Genomic DNA, 22,517 nt, shown 5'->3' on the forward strand with positions numbered 1-22,517 from the left:
TTTATATTCATCATATGTTTGTAAGTTACTTCTCATCAGAATGTTTATTTTTGTATAATACTGTGGCGAGGTTGCAGTTATCTGGTCTCTGTCAAGACTAAGTTGTTTGGGCCGGAGAGAGGGGAGAGGTCAAACGTGTATCTCTTGGCTCCACAATGTCTGTGTGCCAGTCAGTGTGTCTCTGTGATCTTGTCAAGTTAGGATGGATTTGATATATGCCTGTTGATATGAAGGATTGGTTTATGGTTCTGAGTTTGAGAAAAGAACATAGTTTAGGAGACAAAGCTGAACGATAAATTATGCCGATGCTGTCTGGCTATGTGTGTCTCCGCTATAAAGGATCTCAGTTGCAATGTGTGAGGGACTCTCAGAGAATTCATTTATAGACACTGAATTGATCTGAGAGTCACAGGGTTGTGATGGAGCTCATATAATTAAAGATGGACTTTGTGATAACTGACTTGTGTGTGGTTTGCTCTCATGATTTGGTAAATACAGGAAATGTCCATGACACACCTACCAGGAAACAACAACCTTTCCCTCCCCACAGACCTCCCCAGAAACAACTATGACAAAGTGAAAAACAAAAACGGAGTCCAGCTCGTGAAGCTCTGTGGAACAACTGGGTCTGTACATAGTCAATGGTAGGCTGAGAGGGGACTCTTTAGGTAGGTACACCTACAGCTCTGTGGAACACTGGGTCTGTACATAGTCAATGGTAAGCTGAGAGGGGACCCTTTTGGTAGGTACACCTACAGCTCTGTGGAACACTGGGTCTGTACATAGTCAATGGTAGGCTGAGAGGGGACTCCTATGGTAGGTACACCTACAGCTCTGTGGAACACTGGGTCTGTACATAGTCAATGGTAGGCTGAGAGGGGACTCTTTTGGTAGGTACACCTACAGCTCTGTGGAACACTGGGTCTGTACATAGTCAATGGACCTAAACCCAGAGTCTCTCAGAGCCTTCACAGTCAGCCCACTGACACCTCTCTCAGAGCTTTCACAGTCAGCCCACTAACACCTCTCTCAGACCAACCCAGAGTCTCTCAGAGCCTTCACAGTCAGCCCACTGACACCTCTCTCAGAGCCTTCACAGTTAGCCCACTAACACCTCTCTCTCAGACCAACCCAGAGTCTCTTAGAGCCTTCACAGTTAGCCCACTAACACCTCTCTCAGACCAACCCAGAGTCTCTCAGAGCCTTCACAGTCCGCACGCACTAACACCTCTCTCAGACCAACCCAGAGTCTCTCAGAGCCTTCACAGTCCGCCCCCACTAACACCTCTCTCAGACCAACCCAGAGTCTCTCAGAGCCTTCACAGTTAGCCCACTAACACCTCTCTCAGACCAACCCAGAGTCTCTCAGAGCCTTCACAGTTAGCCCACTAACACCTCTCTCAGACCAACCCAGAGTCTCTCAGAGCCTTCACCGTTAGCCCACTAACACCTCTCTCAGACCAACACAGAGTCTCTCACCTCTCTCAGAGCCTTCACAGTCCGCCCCCACTAACACCTCTCTCAGACCAACCCAGAGTCTCTCAGAGCCTTCACAGTCAGCCCACTAACACCTCTCTCAGACCAACCCAGAGTCTCTCAGAGCCTTCACAGTCAGCCCACTAACACCTCTCTCAGACCAACCCAGAGTCTCTCAGAGCCTTCACCGTTAGCCCACTAACACCTCTCTCAGACCAACACAGAGTCTCTCAGAGCCTTCACAGTCCGCCCCCACTAACACCTCTCTCAGACCAACCCAGAGTCTCTCAGAGCCTTCACAGTCAGCACACTAACACCTCTCTCAGACCAACCCAGAGTCTCTCAGAGCATTCACAGTCAGCCCACGAACACCTCTCTCAGACCAACCCAGAGTATCTCAGAGCCTTCACAGTCAGCCCACTAACACCTCTCTCAGAGCCTTCACAGTCAGCCCACTAACACCTCTCTCAGAGCCTTCACAGTCCGCCCCCACTAACACCTCTCTCAGACCAACCCAGAGTCTCTCAGAGCCTTCACAGTCCGCCCCCACTAACACCTCTCTCAGACCAACCCAGAGTCTCTCAGAGCCTTCACTGTCAGCCCACTAGTACCTCTCTCAGACCAACCCAGAGTATCTCAGAGCCTTCACAGTCAGCCCACTAACACCTCTCTCAGACCAACCCAGAGTCTCTCAGAGCCTTCAGTCAGCCCACTAACACCTCTCTCAGACCAACCCAGAGTATCTCAGAGCCTTCACAGTCAGCCCACTAACACCTCTCTCAGACCAACCCAGAGTATCTCAGAGCCTTCACAGTCAGCCCACTAACACCTCTCTCAGACCAACCCAGAGTATCTCAGAGCCGTCACAGTCAGCCCACTAACACCTCTCTCAGACCAACCCAGAGTCTCTCAGAGCCTTCATAGTCAGCACACTAACACCTCTCTCAGAGCCTTCACAGTCCGCCCACTAACACCTCTCTCAGAGCCTTCACAGTCCGCCCCCACTAACACCTCTCTCAGACCACAGTCAAATCACAGTGTATCTGAGAAGAGCAGAACCCAACCATGAAGCATCACGGCCCAATAAATGACATGGTACAAAACAGGCCTATAGATGGAGTGTAAACAGTACAGACATCTTCCAGAAAGCAATTAGTAGCCAAAAATACAATCTCTCCTGGACAACTGTTTAGCCTTAACATTCTCCTACAGCAATGAAGGTGTCAATGTGGCTGTTTGGAACATGAACTTTATATTTGACACATTAGCCTTCTTGGCTAATTTAAAGAAGCATAAGAACAAACCAGAAATAACAGATAATGAAAAATGGTTTGATAATGATTGCAAAAATCTAAGAAAGTCATTGAGAAATATATCTAATCAAAAACACAGAGAACTAGACAACAAAAATATAGGCCTTCACTATGGAGAAACACTGAAGCAATACAAACACACCCTAAGAACAGAACATTAGAAACCACAAACACACCCTAAGAACAGAACATTAGAAACCACAAACACACCCTAAGAACAGAACATTAGAAATCACAAACACACCCTAAGAACAGAACATTAGAAATCACAAACACACCCTAAGAACAGAACATTAGAAACCACAAACACACCCTAAGAACAGAGGAACTGAACATTAGAAATCAGCTCGATGGAATTGAGGAATCGATAGAATCTGGGAGAATTGGAATAAATTAAACAAACCTCATCTAGAGGCATTGGCTCTCCAAAATGGGGGATATGTGGAGAAATCACTTTGCAAACCTCTACAGCAATATAACAAAGAGACCAGAATAAAAAGATATTCAAGAAATTACAAATCCTTGAATCACCAGTCAAAGACTATCAGAATCCTGTGGATACCCCAATTACAGAAGAATAATTATTGGAAAAACTATGCACTCTCCAACCCCAAAAGGCCTGTGGTGCTGATGGTATTTTAAATGAAATGATCAAATATACAGACCACAAATTCAAATGGGCTCAAACTCAAACTCTTCAACATTATCCTCACTGCAGATATTTTCCCGATATTTGGAACCAGGGATTGATCACATCAATCTATAAAAATAGAGACAAATTTGACCCAAATAATTACAGAGGAATTTGCGTTAACAGCAACTTGGGTAATATTCTCTGCAGTGTTATAAATAGCAGACGACATCATTTCCTTGATGAACACAACGTCCTGAGCAGAAGTCAGATTGGATTTCTAAGAAATTATCGTACAACAGACCACATTTACACCCTCCACACTCTAATTGATAAACAAATAAACCTAAACAAAGGCTAAATCTACTCGTGTTTTGTAGATTTCAAGAAAGCATTTGATTCAATTTGGCAGAAAGGTCTTTTTTATAAACTAATAGAAAGTGGTATTGGAGGGAAAACATGTGATTTTATTAAATCAATATAGACTAAAAACAAATGTGCGGTTAAAATTGGCAACAAGGAAACAGACTTCTTCTCTCAGGGACGGGGAGTGAAACAGGGCTGCCCCATAAGTCCAACACTATTTAACATCTACATTAATGAATTGGCAAAAACATTAGAAGAATCGGCAGCACCTGGTATCACCCTACACAACACTGAAATCATGTGTCTGCTCTACGCAGATGACCTGGTGCTGCTCTCTTCCACTAAAGAGGGTCTGCTGTACGCAGATGACCTGGTGCTGCTCTCTTCCACTAAAGAGGGTCTGCTGTAGACAGATGACTTGGTACTGCTGTCTCCCACTAAAGAGGGGTCACAGCAGCACCTAGATCGTCTTCACAGGTTCTGTCAGACCTGGGTTCTGACCGTTAACCACAGGTTCTGTCAGACCTGGGCTCTGACCATTAACCACAAGTTCTGTCAGACGTGGGCTCTGATCGTTAACCACAGGTTCTGTCAGACCTGGGCTCTGACCGTTAACCACAGGTTCTGTCAGACCTGGGCTCTGACCGTTATTCACAGGTTCTGGCAGACCTGGGCTTTGACTGATAACCACAGGTTCTGTCAGACCTGGGCTCTGACCGTTATTCACAGGTTCTGTCAGACCTGGGCTCTGACCGTTATTCACAGGTTCTGTCAGACCTGGGCTTTGACTGTTATTCACAGGTTCTGTCAGACCTGGGCTCTGACCGTTATTCACAGGTTCTGTCAGACCTGGGCTTTGACTGTTAACCCCCAAAAAACAAACATAATGATATTTCAAAAAAGGTCTGGAAATCAGGATGACAAATATAAATTATATTTGGACACAGTTCTATTAGAACACACCAAAAACTACACATATCTAGGACTAAATATCAGCAACACAGGTAGCTTTCACATGGCTGTGAACGAGCTGAGAGACAAAGCAAGAAGAGCCATCTATGCCATTAAAAGGAACATCAAAAATCGAAATTCCAAATAGAATCTGGCTCAACATTTTTCAATCAGTTCTAGAACCAGTTGCTCTATATGGCAGTGAGGTATGGGGTCCAATCTCTAATAATGAATTTACCAAATGGGACAAACATCCAATAGAAACACTGCATGCAGAGTTTTGCAAGACTGTATTGCAAGTGCAAAGAAAAACGCAAGTGCAAATAACGCAGAATTGGGCCAACACCCCCCCCCCTCATTCGAATAGAAAAAAGAGCCATCAAATTTTACAACCATCTATAAACAAATGACCCCAAAATATTCCATCACACAGCTCTACAATGTCAAGAGATGAAACAAGAGAAGAGTCCCCTCAGCCAGCTGGTTCTGAGGCTCAGTTCACCAACCCAAACCAACCCCATAGAGCCTCAGGACAGCAGTCAGCCAGCTGGTTCTGAGGCTCAGTTCACCAACCCAAACCAACCCCATAGAACGAAAATAAAAATATTTCACCTATTGGAAAGACACCAGAAAAAAATCTAAGAAAACTTCAATGCTATTTGGCTCTAAACAGACAGTACTTGGTGGCAGACTATCTGACCACTGTGACTGATAGAAAACTGAGGAAAACTTTGACTAGGTACAGACTCAGTGAGCACAGTCTGGCTAAAGAGACCGGTCATCACAGGCCAACCTGGCTGCCCAGAGAGGACAGTCTGGCTAAAGAGACCGGTCGTCACAGACCAACCTGGCTGCCCAGAGAGGACAGTCTGGCTATAGAGACCGGTCATCACAGACAGACCTGGCTGGCCAGAGAGGACAGGCTGTGCTCACTCTGCTACAGGGGAGAGGTAGAGACAGAGCTGCATTTCCTATTACACTGTGACAAATACTCAGACCAAAGAGAATATGAAACTATAAAAGATTAAGAAAAAATCCAAAATGTACTGGGTGAAAAGCCAAAATGTGCAGTTTTGGCAGCCAAATATGTGTCCTCCTGCCACAACCTGAGGGACAGCCAGTGAAAAGTGCAAAGTAATGTGGATAATATTTCACATCTTGTTTTGTTTTGTCTTTCATACCACGTCATGTGTCTTCTCAGTCATGTTGACACTGGTCTACTACCAGGTCATGTGTCTTCTCAGTCATGTTGACACTGGTCTACTACCAGGTCATGTGTCTTCTCAGTCATGTTGACACTGGTCTACTACCAGGTCATGTGTCTTCTCAGTCATGTTGACACTGGTCTACTACCAGGTCATGTGTCTTCTCAGTCATTTGACACTGGTCTACTACCAGGTCATGTGTCTTCTCAGTCATGTGACACTGGTCTACTCAGGTCATGTCATGTTGACACTGGTCTACTACCAGGTCATGTGTCTTCTCAGTCATGTTGACACTGGTCTACTACCAGGTCATGTTGGCACTGGTCCACTACCAGGTCATGTGTCTTCTCAGTCATGTTGGCACTGGTCTACTACCAGGTCATGTGTCTTCTCAGTCATGTCGATATGTATACTTTGACAATGTAGGTAATAATGAACTTGCCATGTCAATAAAGTCAATTGAATTGAATTGAGAGAGACAAAGACAAAGATAGCGTGGGAGATAGAGAGAGATGTAGCTTCTTAAGTTGCTTCAGGTGATGCCTACTGTAGACTACATGTTGCGAGATTACTCCCACTACCTTACACATTCTAGTTTGAATCCTCTGTTAGTGTGTGTGTGTGTGTGTGTGTGTGTGTGTGTGTGTGTGTGTGTGTGTGTGTGTGTGTGTGTGTGTGTGTGTGTGTGTGTGTGTGTGTGTGTGTGTGTGTGTGTGTGTGTGTGTGTGTGTGTGTGTGTGTGGCTAATCGGTTTGGTAACACACTCCCATGAAAACAATAGCTACACAAGATGTTCTATTTGAAGTCCTACCTTGTTGTGATTGACAGAGTGAACCCTCTGATCCTGCATTAAGAGCCCTGCTCAACAATAGTGCACTATAGAACAAGGTTCCATTTCAGAACAGCCCCCTCTCCTCTCTAAAGCTCATAATATAGTCACACTGTTGGAATAACTGGCTGTCTGCTCTACTGTGACTGACTGGCTGTCTGCTCTACTGTGACTGACTGGCTGTCTGCTCTACTGTGACTGACTGGCTGTCTGCTCTACTTGACTGGCTGTCTACTGTGACTGACTGGCTGACTGACTGACTGGCTGTCTGCTCTACTGTGACTGACTGGCTGTTTGCTCTACTGTGACTGACTGGGTGTCTGCTCTACTGTGACTGACTGGCTGTCTGCTCTACTGTGACTGACTGGCTGTCTGCTCTACTGTGACTGACTGGCTGTCTGCTCTACTGTGACTGACTGGCTGTCTGCTCTACTGTGACTGACTGGCTGTCTGACTGACTGGCTGTCTGTTCTACTGTGACTGACTGGGTGTCTGCTCTACTGTGACTGACTGGCTGTCTGCTGTACTTCCGGCGCCGACAGAGATGTCCGCCTCGCTTCGCGTTCCTAGGAAACTATGCAGTATTTAGTTTTTTATTACATTGGTACCCCAGATAATCTTAGGTTTCATTACATACAGTCGGGAGGAACTACTAGATATAAGAGCAACGTCACCATCATTATGAGCAGGAACATGACTTTCCCGTTGCGGATCTTGTGTTTTGCCTTCCACCCAGGACAATGGATCGGATCCCAGCCGGCGAACCAAAACAACGACGTTGTAAAAGGGGCAAACGAAGCGGTCTTCTGGTCAGGCTCCAGAGACGGGCACCACTCCCTAGCATACTACTCGCCATTGTCCAGTCTCTTGACAACAAGGTTGATGAAATCCGAGCAAGGGTAGCATTCCAGAGAGACATCAGAGACTGTAACGTTCTTTGCTTCACGGAAACATGGCTCACTGGAGAGACGCTATCGGAGTCGGTGCAGCCAGCTGGTTTCTTCACGCATCGCGCCGACAGAAACAAGCATCTTTCTGGTAAGAAGAAGGGCAGGGGGTATGCCTTATGATTAACGAGACGTGTTGTGATCATAACAACATACTGGAACTCAAATCCTTCTTTTCACCTGACTTAGAATTCCTCACAATAAAATGTCTACCACATTATCTACCAAGAGAATTCTCTTCGATTATAATCACAGCCGCATATATTCCCCCCCAAGCAGACACATCAATGGCCCTGAACAAACTTTATTTAACTCTTTGTAAACTGGAAACCACATATCCTGATGCTGCATTCATTGTAGCTGGGGATTTTAACAAGGCTAATCTGAAAACAAGACTCCCTAAATTCTATCAGCATATCGATTGTGCTACCAGGGCTGGTAAAACCCTGGATCATTGTTATTCTAACTTCCGCAACCCATATAAGGCCCTCCCCCGCCCTCCTTTTGGAAAAGCTGACCACGACTCCATTTTGTTGCTTCCAGCCTATAGATAGAAACTAAAACAGGAAGCTCCCGCTCTCAGGTCTGTTCAACGCTGGTCTGACCAATCTGATTCCACGCTTCAAGACTGCTTCGATCATGTGGACTGGGATATGTTCCACAATGCGGCAGACAACAACATTGACGAATACGCTGATTCGGTGAGCGAGTTCATTAGCAAGTGCATTGGCGATGTCGTACCCACAGCATCTATTAAAACATTCCCCAACCAGAGACTGTGTATTGATGGCAACATTCGCGCGAAATTGAAAGCGTGAACCACTGCTTTTAATCAGGGCAAGGTGACCGGAAACATGAACGAATACAAACAGTGTAGCTATTCCCCCTCACAAGGCAATCAAACAAGCTAAGCGTCAGTATAGAGACAAAGTAGAGTCGCAATTCAACGGCTCAGACACAAGAGGTATGTGCCAGGGTCTACAGTCAATCACGGATTACAAAAAGGAAACTAGGCCCGTCGCGGACCAGGATGTCTTGCTCCCAGACAGACTAAACAACTTCTTTGCTCGCTTTGAGGACAATACAGTGCCCAGACGTCATCCCCAGCCGCGTCCTCAGAGCATGCGCAGACCAGCTGGCTGGTGTGTTTACGGACATATTCAAACAATCCTTATCCCAGTCTGCTGTTCCCACATGCTTCAAGAGGGCCACCATTGTTCCTGTTCCCAAGAAAACTAAGGTAACTGAGCTAAACGACTACCATCCCGTAGCACTCACTTCCGTCATCATGAAGTGCTTTGAGAGACTAGTCAAGGACCATATCACCTCCACCCTACCTGACACCCTAGACCCACTCCAATTTGCTTATCGCCGCAATAGGTCCACCGATGATGCAATCGCAACCACACTGCACACTGCCCTAACCCATCTGGACAAGAGGAATACCTATGTGAGAATGCTGTTCATCGACTACAGCTCAGCATTTAACACCATAGTACCCTCCAAACTCGTCATCAAGACCCTGGGTCTCGACCCCGCCCTGTGCAACTGAGTACTGGACTTCCTGACGGGCCGCCCCCCCAGGTGGTGAGGGTAGGTAACAACATCTCCACCCCGCTGATCCTCAACACTGGGGCACCAAAAGGGTGCGTTCTGAGCCCTCTCCTGTACCCCCTGTTCACCCACGACTGCGTGGCCATGCACGACACCAACTCAGTCATCAAGTTTGCAGACGACACTACAGTGGTAGGCTTGATTATCAACAACGACGAGAAGGCCTACGGGGAGGAGGTGAGGGCACTCGTAGTGTGGTGTCAGGAAAATAACCTCACACGAAACGTCAACAAAACAAAGGAGATGATCGTGGACTTCAGGAAACAGCAGAGGGAGCACCCCCCTATCCACATCGACGGGACAGTAGTGGAGAGGTTAGAAAGTTTTAAGTTCCACGGCGTACACATCACGGACAAACTGAATTGATCCACCCACACAGACAGCATCGTGAAGAAGGCTCAGCAGCGCCACTTCAACCTCAGGAGGCTGAAGAAATTTGGCTTGTCACCAAAAGCACTCACAAACTTCTACAGATGCACAATCGAGAGCATCCTGTCGGGCTGTATCACCGCCTGATACGGCAACTGTGCTGCCCACAACCGTAACGCTATCCAGAGGGTAGTGAGGTCTGCACAACGCATCACCGGGGGCAAACTACCTGCCCTCCAGGACACCTACACCACCCGATGTTACAGGAAAGGCCAAAAAGATCATCAAGGACATCAACCACCCGAGCCACTGCCTGTTCACCCCGTTATCATCCATAAGGCGAGGTCAGTACAGGTGCATCGAAGCAGGGACCGAGAGACTAAAAAACAGCTTCTATCTCAAGGCCATCAGACTGTTAAACAGCCATCACTAACATAGAGTGGCTGCTAAAAAAAATGTTTTAAAAAACAATGCCACTTATTATAATGTTTACATATCCTCCATTACTCATCTCATATATATACTGTACTCTATACCACCTACTGCATCTTGCCATCTTTCTGTAATACATGTATCACTAGCCACTTTAAACAATGCCACTTTTATATGTTTATATACCCTCCATTACTCATCTCATGTGTATATACTGTACTGTGACTGAATGGCTGTCTGTGGGATGGGATCCTCTCCTCTCTGCAGTTCGCCTCACAGCACGTTTTCCCGTTCGCTCCCGTTGACTTTACGCGCAACTCGACGTCTGCAGATAAACACACACACACAGTAGCCTGGTGTACCCTCACAGCACTCATACCCCCCCATCGATGGAGGTATATATCGAATACTCACACCGGGAGTCTCTATCACCCTCTACAAAACTGCCTTCCTTCATTTCTGCTGAGGTTTTTCATCAAGAGGGTAGCCTAAATGTTTTTTTCCTCGTTTGAGTTTATCAAAATGTTGGAGACATGTCTATTGACTCAGAGTCGCGTTCAAAGCGCAGAGCTCGGAATCTTTGCGGATTGATTGAAGGGGATCCCGGATCAATTATTTATCTCCTTCCCACGTCGGAGCAAGAGTTTGCATGCAAAAGGTGGTTTATTTCGGCAAGGTAAGACTCGTGCATTTTCTAAATAGGGTAAAAACCCTTTCCTTATCGCCCAAGCAGTCTTGTTGCTGTGTTTTCTGGCTACTTTAAACAGTATAACATTTTGCATGTTGGTGGGTGTGCGAGGTGGAATATATTTAGCGATACGAAAAATATAAACAATTCAATTAGTTAAAATTAGGCTCAATGGTGTAACGACAGAGTTGTGCAACAGTTTATGGGGGGGGGGGCAGGCTGGCGGCTGCAATCAATACGATCATAAACATTACTGAAATATGATGTAATAAATACAACGTAGTTCAGCCTATTTAAATCCACAATTCACACACCTTATTATACCAGGCAATTTAACGGAAGTCTATTTAATCAATAAAGAAATGCCTAGTTTTACCTTCAGGCTATATTTAGGTTTTGTAATATATAGTTACCACTCTCCATTAATAATCTCAGTTATTAAAGGCTACCAGGTGTCCAGGTGTTGCGTTTAAAGTCCGTGAACACTCAGGGGAGTGACGAACGCAATTAGAAACATTTGCTTCTTTCGCAACATTTTACAGTCACTCCCACACCCGCCCGCCTTCTTACCGTGAATACCGTCTAATTTATTGCACAGAAAATGGAAACTTGGAATACGGATATTCGCATAGATGTAAACGATTTGACCATGTCTAATGAACACGAGCTCGACTGCAGAGATGTAGCCTATGTAATATGTTATGGTCGAATATAACAAAAATGTTCTTAGTGGAGTGGGTCAAAATGTACTTTTTAGCTCATCTGTAATATGGCTGCAAATTGTCCGCTCAGGTGTTATCTGTGAAGGTTCATATAGTTCCCTCGGGTGTTATCTGTGAAGGTTCATATAGTTCCCTCAGGTGTTATCTGTGAAGGTTCATATAGTTCCCTCGGGTGTTATCTGTGAAGGTTCATATAGTTCCCTCGGGTGTTATCCGTGAAGGTTCATATAGTTCCCTCGGGTGTTATCCGTGAAGGTTCATATAGTTCCCTCGGGTGTTATCCGTGAAGGTTCATATAGTTCCCTCGGGTGTTATCCGTGAAGGTTCATATAGTTCCCTCGGGTGTTATCCGTGAAGGTTCATATAGTTCCCTCGGGTGTTATCCGTGAAGGTTCATATAGTTCCCTCGGGAAGGTTCATATAGTTCCCTCGGGTGTTATCCGTGAAGGTTCATATAGTTCCCTCGGGTGTTATCCGTTAAGGTTCATATAGTTCCCTCGGGTGTTATCTGTGAAGGTTCATATAGTTCCCTCGGGTGTTATCTGTGAAGGTTCATATAGTTCCCTCGGGTGTTATCTGTGAAGGTTCATATAGGGTGTTATCTGTGAAGGTTCATATAGTTCCCTCGGGTGTTATCTGTGAAGGTTCATATAGTTCCCTCGGGTGTTATCTGTGAAGGTTCATATAGTTCCCTCGGGTGTTATCTGTGAAGGTTCATATAGTTCCCTCGGGTGTTATCCGTGAAGGTTCATATAGTTCCCTCTGGTGTTATCCGTGAAGGTTCATATAGTTCCCTCGGGTGTTATCCGTGAAGGTTCATATAGTCCGCTCATGTTTTATCCATACTAGCGTCCAGGGACCTTGAGAAGAGACAAGGCAGTGATAACGATTGATGTTGGTTTTGGCAGGGAGAAAATGACTTGTGTAAATTGCAGGTAAATACTTCTCTGAATGAAAGAATACATCTATGTCGACTCAGCTCCCCTGATCCAGGGCCCTTACTCATAGGACTGCTGATCTAGGATCAGATCCCCCCCGCATCCCCCCACCCAATGGCCATGTGATCTTATTTATTGAGATGGAAAATACATAACTGATCCTAGATCAGCTCTCCTACTGTAGTCTGAGACGCTTCATAAATCCAGGGCCAACTGGCATCACATGTTCCTGTGGAGAGGTAGTTTAAAACAGATCCTCCGTCATGATTGGTCACTGAAGCCTTAGGTCCCATCACATAGGTAAATCAACATTAGCTGTTGTTATTTAGCCTTTATTTAACAAGGCAAGTCATTTATGAACAAATTCTTATTTACAATGACGGCCTGCCGGGGGAACAGTGGGTTAACTGCTTTGTTCAGGGGCAGAAAGACAGATTTTTACCTTGTCAGCTCAGGGATTCAATCAAGCAACCTTTCGGTTACTGGTCCAAAGCTCTAACCACTAGGCTACCTGCTGGTTATTAGTCCAACACTCTAACCACTAGACTACCTGCCTCCTCTACACTCTAACCACTAGACTACCTGCCTCCTTTAACCACTAGGCCACCTGCCTCCTCTAACCACTAGACTACCTGCCTCCTCTAACCACTAGAATACCTGCCTCCTCTAACCACTAGACTACCTGCCTCCTCTAACCACTAGGCTACCTGCCTCCTCTAACCACTAGACTACCTGCCTCCTTTAACCACTAGGCCACCTGCCTCCTCTAACCACTAAGCAACCTGCCTCCTCTAACCACTAGGCAACCTGCCTCCTCTAACCACTAGGCTACCTGCCTCCTCTAACCACTAAGCTACCTGCCTCCTCTAACCACTAGGCCACCTGCCTCCTCTAACCACTAAGAAACCTGCCTCCTCTAACCACTAGGCTACCTGCCTCCTCTAACCACTAGGCTACCTGCCTCCTCTAACCACTAGGCCACCTGCCTCCTCTAACCACTAAGAAACCTGCCTCCTCTAATCACTAGGCAAGCTGCCTCCTCTAACCACTAGGCAACCTGCCTCCTCTAACCACTAGACTACCTGCCTCCTCTAACCACTAGAATACCTGCCTCCTCTAACCACTAGACTACCTGCCTCCTCTAACCACTAGACTACCTGCCTCCTCTAACCACTAGACTACCTGCCTCCTCTAACCACTAGAATACCTGCCTCCTCTAACCACTAGAATACCTGCCTCCTCTAACCACTAGACTACCTGCCTCCTCTAACCACTAGAATACCCGTCTCCTCTAACCACTAGAATACCTGCCTCCTCTAACCACTAGAATACCTGCCTCCTCTAACCACTAGACTACCTGCCTCCTCTAACCACTAGAATACCCGTCTCCTCTAACCACTAGAATACCTGCCTCCTCTAACCACTAGAATACCTGCCTCCTCTAACCACTAGACTACCTGCCTCCTCTAACCACTAGGCCATCTGCCTCCTCTAACCACTAGGCCACCTGCCTCCTCTAACCACTAGTCCACCTGCCTCCTCTAACCACTAGGCTACCTGCCTCCTCTAACCACTAGGCTACCTGCCTCCTCTAACCACTAGGCTACCCGCCTCCTCTAACCACTAGGCTACCTGCCTCCCCTAACCACTAGGCTACCTGCCTCCTCTAACCACTAGGCCACCTGCCTCCTCTAACCACTAGGCCACCTGCCTCCTCTAACCACTAGGCCACCTGCCTCCTCTAACCACTAGGCCACCTGCCTCCTCTAACCACTAGGCCACCTGCCTCCTCTAACCACTAGGCTACCTGCCACCTCTATACTCTAAACTCTAACTCTAACTAGCTTGTGTTCCTAGCTCCAACAGTGCAGTAATATCTAACTAAATGCTTGTGTTCCTAGCTCCAACAGTGCAGTAATATCTAACAATTCATATCTAACAGTTTCACAACATATACCCAACACACACAAATATAAGTAAAGGAATGGACTTGGTGCACTCAAATGTTATGAAAGAAATGTGATTATTTTGCTGAAATTAAATCGGATATTGATAGATTTATATTGATTTTGATTTGAAGACTTATATTGTAGTGTTACTGTAACAACGGGTGTCTCTAGCTCTATCTGCCAAATCTCTGTTGTTGCTATAATGACTAGAACACTGTGTTGTTGCTATAATGACTAGAACACTGTGTTGTTGCTATGATGACTATAACACTGTGTTGTTGCTATAAGGACTATAACACTGTGTTGTTGCTATAAGGACTAGAACACTGTGTTGTTACTGTGAGGACTATAGCACTGTGTTGTTTCTATAAGGACTAGAACACTGTGTTGTTACTATAATGACTATAACACTGTGTTGTTGCTATAAGGACTAGAACACTGTGTTGTTACTATAATGACTATAACACTGTGTTGTTGCTATAATGACTATAACACTGTGTTGTTGCTATAATGACTATAACACTGTGTTGTTGCTATAAGGACTATAACACTGTGTTGTTGCTATAAGGACTATAACACTGTGTCGTTGCTATAATGACTATAACACTGTGTTGTTGCTATGAGGACTAGAACACTGTGTTGTTACTGTGAGGACTATAGCACTGTGTTGTTGCTATGAGGACTAGAACACTGTGTTGTTGCTATAATGACTAGAACACTGTGTTGTTGCTATAATGACTAGAACACTGTGTCGTTGCTATGAGGACTAGAACACTGTGTTGTTGCTATAATGACTAGAACACTGTGTTGTTGCTTTAAGGACTAGAACACTGTGTTGTTACTGTGAGGACTAGAACACTGTGTTGTTGCTATAAGGACTAGAACACTGTGTTGTTACTGTGAGGACTATAACACTGTGTTGTTGCTATGATGACTAGAACACTGTGTTGTTACTATAATGACTAGAACACTGTGTTGTTGCTATAATGACTATACCACTGTGTTGTTGCTATAATGACTAGAACACTGTGTTGTTAATGTGAGGACTATAGCACTGTGTTGTTACTGTGAGGACTATAGCACTGTGTTGTTTCTATAAGGACTAGAACACTGTGTTGTTACTATAATGACTATAACACTGTGTTATTGCTATACGGACTAGAACACTGTGTTGTTGCTATAATGACTAGAACACTGTGTTGTTGCTATAATGACTATACCACTGTGTTGTTACTATAATGACTAGAACACTGTGTTGTTGCTATAATGACTATACCACTGTGTTGTTGCTATAATGACTAGAACACTGTGTTGTTAATGTGAGGACTATAGCACTGTGTTGTTACTGTGAGGACTATAGCACTGTGTTGTTTCTATAAGGACTAGAACACTGTGTTGTTACTATAGTGACTATAACACTGTGTTGTTGCTATAAGGACTAGAACACTGTGTTGTTGCTATAATGACTAGAACACTGTGTTGTTACTATAATGACTATAACACTGTGTTGTTTCTATAAGGACTAGAACACTGTGTTGTTACTATAATGACTAGAACACTGTGTTGTTGCTATAATGACTAGAACACTGTGTTGTTGCTATAAGGACTAGAACACTGTGTTGTTACTGTGAGGACTAGAACACTGTGTTGTTACTATAAGGACTAGAACACTGTGTTGTTACTGTGAGGACTATAACACTGTGTTGTTGCTATGATGACTAGAACACTGTGTTGTTACTATAATGACTAGAACACTGTGTTGTTACTATAATGACTAGAACACTTTGTTGTTGCTATAACACCATAACACTGTGTTGTTACTATAATGACTAGAACACTGTGTTGTTACTATAATGACTAGAACACTGTGTTGTTGCTATAATGACTAGAACACTGTGTTGTTACTATAAGGACTAGAACACTGTGTTGTTACTATAAGGACTAGAACACTGTGTTGTTACTATAAGGACTATAACACTGTGTTGTTACTATAAGGACTAGAACACTGTGTTGTTACTATAAGGACTAGAACACTGTGTTGTTGCTATAAGAACTATAACACTGTGTTGTTGCTATGAGGACTAGAACACTGTGTTGTTGCTATAAGGACTAGAACACTGTGTTACTGTGAGGACTAGAACACTGTGTTGTTACTATGATGACTAGAACACTGTGTTTTTGCTATAATGACTAGAACACTGTGTTGTTACTATAATGACTAGAACACTGTGTTGTTACTTTGATGACTATAACACTGTGTTGTTGCTATAAGGACTATAACACTGTGTTGTTGCTATAAGGACTATAACACTGTGTTGTTGCTATAATGACTATACCACTGTGTTGTTGCTATGCGGACTAGAACACTGTGTTGTTACTGTGAGGACTATAGCACTGTGTTGTTGCTATGAGGACTAGAACACTGTGTTGTTGCTATAATGACTATAACACTGTGTTGTTACTATAAGGACTAGAACACTGTGTTGTTGCCATGAGAACTATAGCACTGTGTTGTTGCTATAAGGACTAGAACACTGTGTTGTTGCCATGAGAACTATAGCACTGTGTTGTTGCTATGAGGACTAGAACACTGTGTTGTTGCTATAATGACTAGAACACTGTGTTGTTGCTATGAGGTCTAGAACACTGTGTTGTTGCTATGAGGTCTAGAACACTGTGTTGTTGCTATGAGGTCTAGAACACTGTGTTGTTGCTATAATGACTATAACCCTGTGTTGTTGCTATAATGACTATAACACTGTGTTGTTGCTATAAGGACTAGAACACTGTGTTGTTACTATAATGACTAGAACACTGTGTTGTTGCTATAAGGACTAGAACACTGTGTTGTTGCTATAAGGACTAGAACACTGTGTTGTTACTGTGAGGACTAGAACACTGTGTTGTTGCTATAAGGACTAGAACACTGTGTTGTTACTGTGAGGACTATAACACTGTGTTGTTGCTATGAGGACTAGAACACTGTGTTGTTGCTATGAGGACTAGAACACTGTGTTGTTGCTATAAGGACTAGAACACTGTGTTGTTGCTATAAGGACTAGAACACTGTGTTGTTACTATAAGGACTAGAACACTGTGTTGTTGCTATAAGGACTAGAACACTGTGTTGTTGCTATAAGGACTAGAACACTGTGTTGTTACTATAAGGACTAGAACACTGTGTTGTTGCTATAAGGACTAGAATACTGTGTTGTTACTATGAGGACTAGAACACTGTGTTGTTGCTATAAGGACTAGAATACTGTGTTGTTACTATGAGGACTAGAACACTGTGTTGTTACTGTGAGGACTAGAACACTGTGTTGTTACTGTGGGGACTAGAACACCGTGCTGTTACTGTGAGGACTAGAACACTGTGTTGTTGCTATGATGACTATAACACTGTGTTGTTACTATAAGGACTAGAACACTGTGTTGTTGCTATGAGGACTAGAACACTGTGTTGTTGCTATGAGGACTAGAACACTGTGTTGTTGCTATGAGGACTAGAACACTGTGTTGTTGCTATGAGGACTAGAACACTGTGTTGTTGCTATGAGGACTAGAACACTGTGTTGTTGCTATAATGACTAGACCACTGTGTTGTTGCTATGAGGACTAGAACACTGTGTTGTTGCTATGAGGACTAAAACACTGTTGTTGCTATGAGGACTAGAACACTGTGTTGTTGCTATGAGGACTAGAACACTGTGTTGTTGCTATAATGACTAGACCACTGTGTTGTTGCTATGAGGACTAGAACACTGTGTTGTTGCCATGAGGACTAAAACACTGTTGTTGCTATGAGGACTAGAACACTGTTCAATAGAGATATCTGTAAATGTGCCAGTTCAGAAACTCCATCTCTTCTCTGTTTTAGTAATTACATTTTACTGACCTTTAGTTAATCAGGGAGTCACCAGTGTCTCTTTACGAGGGAGTCCTGCCTGTACAATTTCATAAAATGCATAAACAATCTATTACAATATAAACCTAATAAAACACGTGTTGAACAGACAAACATAAAAATACACAACAATCATTCAACTAAAAAAAAATACATTCGTCATTATAAAAATCCTCTGTTCTCGTTTTTTTCTCACAATACCATCTCTCTCTCTCTCTCTCTCTCTCTCTGTCTCTCTGTCTCTCTGTCTCTGTGTGTGTGTCAATTCATTGGCACGACGTAACAATGTACATATTGCCAAAGCTTATTTTGGATATTTACAATATAAAAATGAGAATCAAATTGTCAACGGGACAACAGTAACAACAATAACCAAGTGTCAAAATAACCATACACTGAACAATAACAATAAGTATACAGTAGAGGACATGTGTAGGTTGATTGGTCTGTCAGACACTGTCCCTCATCTTATGGCAGGTAGCAATGTAGTGCGTTGCCAACCCACAGCTCTCTGCATCCTCCCCCAACAGGACGGGTAGCCTGTCCTCATCAGAGAGGTCTTTGAAACCTTGAATAAGGGTTTCAAATTTGGGGAAATGACACTCTCTAATTGTTTTATATTTTTTACATTTTGTCAGGAAATGCAGCTCTGTCTCAGGTTCTGCTGTTGTGCAGTGGTTGCACAGCCTTTCCTCTACAGGGAGCCAGGTTTTCCTGTGTCTACCCCTCTCAATGGCAAGGCTGTGCTCACTGAGTCTCTGTACTTTGTCAAGGTTTTGATCAGTAACCATGGTCAAATAGTTAGCCATGGTGTACTGTTGATTTAGGGCCAGATAGCACTGCATTTTGCTCTGTTTTGGTGTTTCCCAATAAGCAATATAGTTTTGTTTTGACTGTGTTGTTTTATTCTGATTGATTGGATGTTCTGGTCCTGAGGCTTCAGTGTGTTAGTAGAACAGGTTTGTGAACTCAGCCCCAGGATCAGCTGGATGAGGGGACTCTTTTCTTTGCTCAGCTCTTGGCATTGCAGGGCTTGGTAATGATATGAGAGGGGGTCACTGTATTTTAGATGTTTCCAAAACTTAATCGCTCTTTTTTGAGTTTTTATTATTAGTGGATATTGGCCTAATTCTTCCCTGCATGCATTGTTTGTAGTTTTCCTCTGGACATGTAGGAGAATCCTACAGAACTCTGCATGCAGGGTTTCAATGGGGTGTTTGTCCCATTGGATGAAATGTTGTTTTGCAAGTGGACCCCACACCTCGCTGCCATAAAGTGCAATTGGTTCAATGACATATTCAATTAGTTTTAGCCTAATTTTAATAGGTATTTCAATTTGAATGAGCTTTTTAATGGCGTAGTATGCCCTGTGTGCTTTCTCTCTCAGTTCATTCACTGCCTCATTAAGGTGTCCAGTTGAGCTTATTTTTAAACCTCAGTAATTGTAGTGTGTGCAGTACTCCATATATTTCGTACCAATTGACAACTTTGGTCTAATTCCCTGAGATCTGGATCTTTTCTGGAAAATCATTATTTTAGTTGTTTTGGGGTTTACTGCCAGGGCCCAGGTCTAGGCCATGTGCTGTGGGGGTTTACTGCCAGGGCCCAGATCTGGCAGTACTGCCCTATCAGGTCCAGGCTCTGTTGTAGGCCATGTGCTGTGGGTGACAGCAGGCATAGGTAATCTGAAAAGAGTAGGCATTTAACTTCTGAGTTGTGGAGACTAACACCAGGGTCTGAGGATTTTTTATTTTAAAAAAATATATAAAAAATTAAATATTGAAGAGTGCAGGGCTCAGATTGCAACCCTGGCGAAGGCCACGCCACTGGTTAAAGAATTCTGTTATTTTCTTACCAATTTTAATGCTGCATGTATTGCCAGTATACATTGATTTAATTATGTCATATGTTTAACCCCCTACACCACTTTCAATAACTTTGTAGAACAGTACTGTATGCCACATAGAATCAAATGCTTTTTGGAAGTCGATAAAGCGGGCGTATATTTTAGTGTTTTATTGGTGGACATGTTGATCTATCAGGGTGTGTGGGGTGTAAATATGATCAGTCGTGCTTTTGGTATAAATCCAATTTGGCTTTTACTCAAGACATTGTGCTTATTAAGGAAGTTTAGAACTCTTACATTTATAATACTACAGAAAACCTTCCCCAGGTTGCTGTTCACACAAATGCCTCTGGAATTGTCAGGGTCAAATTTGTCTGTGTTCTTAAAGATTGGGGTTATGAGTCCTTGATTCCAGATGTCAGGGAAATCTCTCTCTCTCTCTCTCTTTGAGTCTTCTTTCTCTCAGCCATGGAGGAAGTTGTCTAACGAGGACCCAAAATAATTCTGCTCCTTTGTATTTCCCCTCATTTCCTCCCCAGATAAGCCTCCCTCCTCCTGTCCTCCATCCCTCCTCCTCCACTAACACACCACCATGGCTGAGACAGTTGGACCTAAGACTCCCCTAAACACTCCACGGGGTAACAACCACCCAGGGGTAACCTCCCTCCCCCCAGAGCCCATCCAAATCATCCGCACCAAGGCCCGCTCCAGGAGGGTCCGCATCAACGTCGGAGGTCTAAACCATGAGGTCCTGTGGCGGACGCTGGACCGGCTGCCCCGTACCCGCCTGGGTAAGCTCCGTGACTGCAACACCCACGAGAGCCTGATGGAGGTCTGCGACGACTACAGCCTCCATGAGAACGAATACTTCTTTGACCGGCACCCGGGCGCTTTCACCTCGATCCTCAACTTCTACCGCACAGGGAAGCTGCACATGATGGAGGAGATGTGCGCCCTGTCGTTCGGCCAGGAGCTCGACTACTGGGGTATAGATGAGATCTACCTGGAGTCCTGCTGCCAGGCCCGGTACCACCAGAAGAAAGAACAGATGAATGAGGAGCTGCGGAGGGAGGCGGAGACGCTGAAAGAGAGAGAGGGAGAGATTGAGTTTGATAACACCTGCTGCCAGGAGAAGAGGAAGAAGCTTTGGGACCTCCTGGAGAAACCCAGCTCTTCCCTGCCTGCCAAAGTAAGAGAGGGAAGGATTCGAAAAAGAGGGAAGGATGGGAGAGGGTGTAACTGTACCCCCGCTGGTTTTGTGTGTGGTGTGTACTCTCACTGGTTTTGCTCCACACAGAGAGAGAGTGAGAGAGGGACGGGAACGGAAGGGAGCGCAATGTTATTTTTTGTATTTCTGTATCGTCACTTATTGTGTTTGTGAAGAGAGGAGAGGAGAGCAATAAGAGGGGAGAAGTTGTCCCGGGTAGCAGGTATAGCTAGTAGTACTACAGCACAGATGAAAAACTGCTCTGTTCTCATCAAGGTTTCTGTTGGATATTGGACTTTGTGAAATGTGCTCACAATCTACTGTGCGTTCAGCATAGAGCTGAAGTACACTGCTGTATCCTACAGTATTGTGACTGTATGGTGACTGTATCCTACTGTATGGTGACTGTATGGTGACTGTATGGTGACTGTTTCCTACTGTATGGTGACTGTTTCCTACTGTATGGTGACTGTTTCCTACTGTATGGTGACTGTATCCTACTGTATGGTGACTATGGTGACTGTATCCTACTGTATGGTGACTATGGTGACTGTATGGTGACTGTGTCCTACTGTATGGTGACTGTGTGGTGACTGTGTGGTGACTGTGTGGTGACTGTATCCTACTGTATGGTGACTGTATCCTACTGTATGGTGACTGTGTGGTGACTGTATCATACTGTATGGTGACTGTATGGTGACTGTGTGGTGACTGTATCCTACTGTATGGTGACTGTGTGGTGACTGTATCATACTGTATGGTGACTGTATGCTGACTGTATTGTACAGTATGGTGGCTGTATTGTACAGTATGGTGACTGTATTGTACAGTATGGTGACTGTATTGTACAGTATGGTGACTGTATGGTGACTGTATTGTATGTGCTGCATGCAGCATGTGTGTGTGTGTTGATACATTATGGTCATCGTGTTAGTCATATTTTCCTGCTGTCCTCATGGTCATCGTGTTAGCCATATTTTCCAATGGCTGAAGGGGGATAGTGAAGGAGCCAATGGCTGCAGGGGGATAGTGAAGGAGCCAATGCCTGAAGGGGGATAGTGAAGGAGCCAATGGCTGCAGGGGGATAGTGAAGGAGCCAATGCCTGAAGGGGGATAGTGAAGGAGCC

At 44.5% G+C, this 22,517-nt stretch overlaps 1 protein-coding gene across 1 annotated transcript in view; it reads left to right on the plus strand.

Moving 5' to 3' along the window:
• The first annotated feature begins 10,481 nt into the window (after positions 1-10,481).
• Positions 10,482-22,517, plus strand: part of kcnb2b (potassium voltage-gated channel subfamily B member 2b) — a 313,792-nt gene continuing 301,756 nt past the window's right edge. The window contains exons 1-2 of the mRNA XM_046293049.1: positions 10,482-10,809; positions 20,723-21,372. Of these exons, the coding sequence (XP_046149005.1) occupies positions 20,776-21,372 (597 nt within the window). The 5' untranslated portion in view covers positions 10,482-10,809; positions 20,723-20,775. The remainder of the gene's footprint in view (positions 10,810-20,722; positions 21,373-22,517) is intronic.

The sequence above is a fragment of the Oncorhynchus gorbuscha genome, linkage group LG12 (genome assembly GCF_021184085.1).
Source record: "Oncorhynchus gorbuscha isolate QuinsamMale2020 ecotype Even-year linkage group LG12, OgorEven_v1.0, whole genome shotgun sequence".
Classification (NCBI taxonomy): Eukaryota; Metazoa; Chordata; class Actinopteri; order Salmoniformes; family Salmonidae; genus Oncorhynchus; species Oncorhynchus gorbuscha.